The sequence below is a fragment of the Grampus griseus genome, assembly GCF_964374135.1.
Source record: "Grampus griseus genome assembly, chromosome: 6".
Lineage (NCBI taxonomy): Eukaryota > Metazoa > Chordata > Mammalia > Artiodactyla > Delphinidae > Grampus > Grampus griseus.
In genome coordinates, this window is record NC_139000.1 from 100,353,467 (window position 1) to 100,361,255 (window position 7,789).

The window sequence follows — 7,789 nt, forward strand, 5'->3', positions numbered from 1 at the left end:
ACCTCTTACCTCCTCTGCCTGCAGGGATCCCAAAGGGTTCTCAGACTTTGAGCTGTAACAACAGAGCCACCAGAAAGTCCTATAAAAGCAGCAGTGACCTTCTGGAGCTGTCAAGTCTTTAAATAGGATTTGGGATTTAATGCTGTATATTTTTAAAGGAAAGACATAAGAATTGCTAGTTTTTTTAAATAACGCATGTCTTTTAGCCAATTCAGAATCTGCTCACCCCCTACTTTTTTTAAACCCAGGAGAGATAAAACTTTGGGGGAAAAAAAAAAAAAAGACCAGATCTCAGGCTAAATAAGGAAGGTGTATGTTAGGTGCAATCAGACTAAAAGAAGAACTTCAGTGGGTGACTTGTGGAAAGGGAACAAAAAATAAAAGAAAGGGGAAAGGAAGGAGCTTAAGGAATTATGTGATCTGTCATGGTGTAGTATGAATTACAGCCTGAAAACTCCAGGAGCCGTCTCATTCTGAATTCTCAGACCCAGAGCAAAAAGGTCAGAAGAGAATCTTTTACCTTTTGCTGATTCAAAAAAAAAAAAAAATGCAATGCCCCCCAGCAGCATTGTGGAGACTCCCCCTTAGACCGCTGTCTTGGACACGCAGAGATCCTTCTGGCCTGGGCCCACCTCCTACAGTAGAGCTCTGTTTATACAGCTTGTCTTAAGACCACAGTGAGTGCTTCTTGTTCTGCTTGGGCCACCCTGTAAATACTTAAGTCGGCGTATTATTTAAAAAGGAATAATAAAAAGCTTCTATTTTCATCTCTTCCTACCCACCTCCATATCCCGTGCCAACCTGCGCTGAGCACGACAGGCTTCTCTATGGGATTCTCCATGTCCCTCTCTCTTCCAGGGACAGAGAGAAACCTTGGTCATAGTCCAAGGTCAACGAGAGGCTTCTGACCTTCGGTTTAATTCAGTAGGTGACATCCTCTTATTAGCCGTCCTTCCCCGCCCCCCTCCCCCTTCGGGTGTGCTCTGTCAGAGTGGATGGTCAGTTACACAAGAGGGTGGAGCTGGAGGAAACAGAATCCTCGGAAGTGATGTGGACACCTCCTACAAAATCACCCAAAGTGCTAGAAACAGCACTTGGCTTTATCCCTCTCTACTTCAAGCAGGTCTCTAAAAAGCAAAAATGACCTACGTTCTGTGTTGGGGGAAGTATTTGGATACTAAATCATTCCGTGTCCCAGATCTTTCGTTGGCCCACTAGTGAAGAATCTGGGATTTCCATGCAAACCTCCAACAGTTTTGGTCTCGTACCTCTTGCTGCTCCCTGACCCCGGGCCCTTTTGCCTTCCAGAGGGGCCACCTGGGGAAGGCGGTTCTTGATCCCTCGTGGTTGTCGGAGGCGTTACCAGAAAGCTGGGCTCCAGCCTGCCAAGCAGTAAAGGTAGGGGTAGTAAGGGTAGGCGTTATGCATGGAGATGAGGGAGCCCCGCGAGAAGCCCTCCTCTTTCAGAGCTGGCAAGGAAGGATGCTTCTCCAGGTCTCCCAGGTCTGAGGTGAGCTGCTTCCGCTTGGTCTTATAGCGTCTGTTCTGGAACCATATTTTCACTTGGGTCTCCGTGAGCTTGAGGTTCTTGGCCAGGTGAGCCCTTTCGGGAGCTGACAGATACTTCTGGTGACTGAACTTCCTCTCCAACTCAACGACCTGATTGTGCGAGAAGGCGACCCGGGAGCGCTTCTGTGGCTGCTTGGGGGCTGGGGGCAGGCTCGGTAAGGCGTCCCGAGTGTTTTCCCAGTCCAACAGATAAGTCTCAAAGTGCCTCTCTGGAAATGAGAGGGGAGAAGCAGGGATGGGAAGGAAAACGTTACATGTTAGCACGGAAGAGTACAGAATTCAATCCACCCTTATCTCTTCTGGTGAGTGAACAAACAGCCCACTGTCGGTTTAGACACATTGCACTTTTTTCACAGGACTAAGGAACTCTCTGAGTGGGGAGTGAGTGCCTATGTAGCTTACGTGTTAGTTTTCTACCAGTCATCAAGTCCCCAAAGTAGGAGCAGTTAGTGCTAGAACTTCCTGCCATATCATCCAGTAGAATGAAATAGGGATTCTGCATATGTCTTGAGGGGAAGCGGGAGCAGGGAGGCAGGAAAAACTCTGAGAAATAAGATACCCGGTAAAGCGGGCCCCAAAGGCACCCGATGTTAACATCCGGGTGGCAAGAGAGGGCTTGTGTGGTAGGAAAGTTCATTCTCTGGCTTTAATCCCCCCTTTTTTTTTCTCAACCAGCCGTTAGGATGCCTCATAAGAAGGGTGTGTATTGTATGGTGACGGCTGGTACCTAGACTTATCGTGGTGATCACTTTGTAGTGTGTACACATATCAAATTATTGTGTTGTACACCTGAAACTAATATAATCTTATGTATCAATTCTACCTCAGTTTAAAAAAAAAAAAATGATGGGAAAGAAAGTAAGTCTACTCTAAGCGTTCCGACGTTATAACTCCTGAAGACCAGAGGGGCTCCTAGACTTACTGTTTATTGCCCGTGGGACTGGGAAGCGAAGGGCATCTTTGTTGGTCAAACCCTGATTTATTAATATTAATACGCTATTATCAATAACTCGTTATATGTTAATTATCGTAATTGCCCAGAAGTAATACGGGGCTGGCGCCGATCAAGGGTCGCACTGTGGCTGGGAGCGATGTTGGGGTTTCCTTCTGGGACACTGGACCACGGTGGGCGCTTCGTGCGCGCTCGCCTTTTGACCCCGGGGCGTGGAGAACCCGCTGCGCAGAGCACCTTGCCGGGCGAGTCAAGCCCAGTCTAAATCCTGCGCCGCCCTGACGCTGGGGTCACGGTTAATCTCCGAGGCGCGCCCGTGGCGGAGGCCGTGAGGTCCCTTCGCCCGTCGCCGCGGGGCCCCGCATCCCTGCAGCCGGAGCTCCGGAGGTCCACCCAGCACCCGCCCTCACGCCCGTTCGGCCAGCGGACCGGCCCTCCCTTCCGAGAGGACCCACCCCGGCCCAGCCCGGCCTCCCCAACCTCGCCGGCATACCTGGCTCGGTCTCCGCCGGCTGCTCTGCCTCCCCGCGCGCAGCGCGGGGCCGGGCTCTCGGCTGGTCCTCCGGAGCCCCGGCGCCTCCGCTTCCTCCCTCGGGCTCCGGCTCAGGGTCTCGCCTCCGGTCAGGCTGGCGCGGGGGCTGCGGGCTGCCCGCGTGACCTGCGCGCCGATCAGCGCCTTCCCGCAGGATGTCCTGGATGAGGAAGGAGGTGAGCGGCTTGGACTGGGTGGGCGGCACGGCCCGGGGGCTGCAGCTAGCTGCCCCCGCCTCCCCGGGCCGCGGCTCGGGAGTCCGAAGCATCCCCGAGGTTCGGCTCCGGCGCCCAGGCTCAGGCCCCTGCGGATGCCACCAGGCTGAGCTCGCCGCTCCGGCACCACTTTCACTTTCCGCGGCCCCGGGAACTTATAGCCTTAGGGGCGCGCCGCGCCGCCTTCCCATTGGCCGCCCGCCCGAACCGCGCGGCTGATTGGCCGCCCGCCGCTCCAGGTGAGGGTAAAGGGGAGTCCCTCGCACAGTCTGGGTCGTGTCTTTCATAGAGGATTTCTTCCGAAGTTCCTTCTTCTCCAGGATCCTGGCTCGCCTCCCTCCTCCCTACGTCGTTTTCCCTGGCTGGTAGAGAAAACCAAAGCTGGTCTCTTCTGCCCCAACTCACAATATGTTTAGCTGCTTCTGGGAAATCATGATGCAGAAGAGAAATACTCCATTTAGCTCTTAGAGATCGTTAAAGTGCCTTTACTCACAAAGAAATAGGTGGGGCAATTACCAGCATCCCACCTACAGATGAGAATTCTGGGTGCCCGTTGACAAGGAGACAATGGTAGCAAAGCTGGATCTACTAAACCTAAGTCTGTCAAAGAGACATGACAGGTAAGTGCAGTACCTGACCCCAGGCTGGATTCTGTACTTGGGGCAATTGATGAAAATGGAATAGGACCAATGGCTAAAAGTATTGAATCAGTGTTACACTTACTGAAATTGGTAACAGTATTGTGATTGTATAAAAGAATATTCTTCGGAAATAAACACTAAAGTATGTAGGGGCAAAGGCCAATGATGTATGTAACTTACCCTCAATTGGTTCAGAAACAATGACATAGATGGATAGATAGATTCCATATGATAAAGTTGAATGGGTTAACATATTAATTGGTGAATCTAGAAAAAGGGTATACCAGTGTTCTTTTGAACTATCTTTATTTAAGCAACTTTCCTGTACGTCCTACTCTAAGACACCTTTCATTCGACTGGAAACTTTTCAAAAAGACGGTATGTTGTATGTCTGGGGAGAAGGGAGAGGGAGTAGGTTATTGCGGATAAAGAAACCGCTAAAGAGAACCACCTTGTGTAATATGAATGAAGGTCTTTGGCAAGGATGGTTTTCTTCTCTCATTTTTTTCATTAAAAATTTTTGTACCATTTTCTTTTGAAATAGTTATAAATTCCCAGGAATTTGCAAAATCTGTACCCCTAACTTCCCCCAATGGTGACATATTATGTAACTGCAGTAAAATATAAAAACCAGGAAATTGACATTGATACACACCATGAATTAGACTACAGACCTTATTTTATTGTCACCACGTAAAAGCCTGCGTTCATGTGTGTGTGCGAGCGTGTGTGTAGCTCAATGCAATTTTATCATGAGAGTAGATTCTTGTAAAGCCACAATCAAGACACAGAATTGCTGCATCACTGCAAAAGAACTCCTTGTGCTATCTCTTTGTATTTGGGTACCCAAACCCCTTCCCTCCATCACGGACCCCTGGTAACCAGTAATTTGTTCTCTGTCTCTATAATTTTACTATCTGGAGAATGTTCTATAAATGGAATCAAATGTGGTACAGTATGCAACCTTGTGGAATTGGGTTATTTTTTTGCTGAGTATAGTGCTTCTGAGGCTACTCAGACTGTTGCATATATTAATAGTGAATACTTTTTTAAATTGCTGAGTAGTATTCTACTGTACAGATCTGCCAGAGTTTGTTAACCGTCCACCCACTGACGGACAATTGATCTGTTTCCAGGGTTTTGTTTGTTTGCTTGTTTTGTTTTACTATTTTGAATGAAAGTGCTGTAGACATTCATGTACAGGTTTTTGTGTGAACACGAGTTTTCATTTCTCTGGGATAAATGTTCAGGAATGCAGTCTCTGGGCTGTATGGTAATTGCATGTTTGGTTTTGTAAAAAACTGCCAAACTATCGTGGTTGTAGCATTTTTAGATTTCCACCAGCAATGTATGAGAGTTCCAGTTTCTCCACATCCTCATCAGCATTTGGTGTTATCGTTATTTTTTATTTTAAGCATTCTAATAGGTGTGTAGTGATAGCTCATTGTGGTTTTAATTTTAATTTGCATTTCTCAAATGGCTAGTGATATTGAACATCTTTTCAGGTACTTCTTTACCATCCATGTCTTCTCTTTGGTGAAATATCTGTTCAACTCTTTTTGCTCATGTTATAATTGGATTTGGGGGGAGCTGCTGTTGAGTTTTGATAGGTTTTTTTAATATATATATTCTATATATGTCTTTGTTGAATATATGGTTTGCAAATATTTTCTCCTAGTCCATAGCTTGTCTTTCCATCTTTTTTTTTTTTTTTTTTTTTTTTTTTCCTGTTCGCGGGCCTCTCACTGCTGTGGCCTCTTCCGTTGCGGAGCACAGGCTCCGGACGCGCAGACTCAGCGGCCACGGCTCACGGGCCCAGCCGCTCCGCGGCATGTGGGATCCTCCCGGACCGGGGCACGAACCCGCGTCCCCTGCATCGGCAGGCGGACGCCCAACCACTGTGCCACCAGGAAAGCCCTCCATCTTTTTAACAGGATATTTCACAGCAGAAAAGTTTTTGATGTTGGTGAATTTTTATTTCACAGATTTTGTTCTTGGTGTCATGCCTAAGAACTCTTTGCTTATTCCTAAGTACTGAAGATGCTCTCCTGTGTTATCTTCTAAAAGTTTTATATTTTACTTTTAAATCCATGATCCATTTGAATTAATTTTTGTATATGGTGTGACGTTTAGGTTGAGTGACCTCTTCTCAGGTTTAGAATTTAGAGCTGGGTGGCATTTCAAATCACAGGGGGGAAATGTGAATTATTTAATAACTAGTACTGCCATTTGGAAAAAATAAAGGTCTAGTCTTATAACAAAATAAATCCCAGATGGCTCAAACATTTAAAACATAAACAGGCACATGAAAAAAAATAGTTTAACCACACTCATCATTAGAGAAATGCAAATCAAAACCACATTTAGATATCTTCTTTCCACCTATCAGATTGACAGAGGTTAGAAAGATGATGTCTAGTGTTGGTGGGGGTGTGAGGAAGAGTTGCCCCCATACTGTTGGAGAGAGAGTAAGTCAGTTTTGTATATATGGGTGGTAACTTGGCAAAATCTGTCAAATTTAAAACTGGGCATATCCTTTGACACAGATATTCCGTGCCTAGAGATTTACTCTAGAAATCTACAAATACACAACATACTGACTTGGGAACATATCCTCAATTTAGTCGGAGAGTTGCAATTCAAGTTGCAAAAAAATAAAATGTTATAAAATGAACTCACTGTGTTAAAAGAAATAGTCACAGGTTATCTATAAAATATTTTACATTTGAACATTTGAACATATAGAAAAATCTGGAAGGATAGAAATATCTCAATAGAGCATTTACCTCTGGTCAGTGAGATGGAGATAGCAGATTGGGAGAATGGAACAGGGTGCATTTCCTTGCACTAATTATAATTTTTTAAATTAAGAACAGAGCCAGAGCTGAGCTTGGGCTCCCTTCTTCCACAACCTCCTCCTCAGATATCAGGTGTCCCTTCAGGGTGGGGGCACAGCCCCAGCCCTTTCCCTTACGTCACTTAGCATGTTGTTCCTTTGGTGCTTAGTATTTTGGATGTTTATGTGGATGGGTCCTCTCCTTGAGCAGGGACCGTGTCATCCTCATTTACACTATCCGTAGCACAGTTAGTTTTTGACACACAGAAGTCACTCAATAAATATTTGCTGGTGGATGTCCAGCTTTAGGTACTATGTGGCATCTCACTAGCTGGCAGCGTTATCCATAAGGGACCACAGGGTCCCAAGGCACATACCAGTGTAAGGTCTGTCCTCCCCTCCTTGCCATGTCTATCCAGCTTAAACAGGATGAAAATGATAGGAATAGGAAGACACAAGGGGCTGTTGTAGGCTTTTTTTAGATGGAATAGAGTTCTGGAGAAGAATAAACACCCCCTTCCAAGATGCTCCCCTCCAAATGCCTGGAATGCAACACCTGCAAATGGCAAGGGGGAGTTAAGTTGTAGATGGAATTCAAGTTGCTAACCAGTTGACCTTGAGACGGGAGGATTATTCTGGGTTATCCAGGCAGACCCCATGTAATCACAGGGTCTTTATAGGTAAAAGAAGGAGGCGAGAAAGTCAGAGTCAGAGAAGGAGAGGTGATACTGAAGTAAGGTTAGAGTGATGGGAGGTGAGAAAAACTCAACTGGCCCTTGCTGGCTTTGAAACGAAAGGCAGGGGGCATGTGAGCCAGGGAATGTGGGCAGCCTCTAGGAGCTAGATAAGACAAGAAGTGGATTCTCTCCTAGAGCCTCTAGAAGGAACACAGCTCTGCCAACATCTTGATTTTAGCCCAGTGAGACCCATTTCAGACACGTGACCCCTAGAAACTAGTACAGGGGCATTTATAAAGGGATCTAAAAATGATGAGAGAAGGACTACCAGCTCTGCCTTCATATGAACTTTGGATCTCTTAAAAAA

General features: G+C 46.4%; 1 protein-coding gene across 1 annotated transcript; it reads right to left on the bottom strand.

Annotated features, from left to right (window-relative positions):
- Window positions 1-1,359: 1,359 nt before the first annotated feature.
- NKX3-1 (NK3 homeobox 1) lies at window positions 1,360-3,321 on the bottom strand (the record flags this gene model as incomplete). The annotated part of the gene is made up of 2 exons (XM_082657454.1): window positions 1,360-1,778; window positions 3,015-3,321. 2 exons carry the CDS (start codon window positions 3,319-3,321, stop codon window positions 1,360-1,362), a joined length of 726 nt encoding a protein of 241 aa, XP_082513580.1.
- Window positions 3,322-7,789: the final 4,468 nt, after the last annotated feature.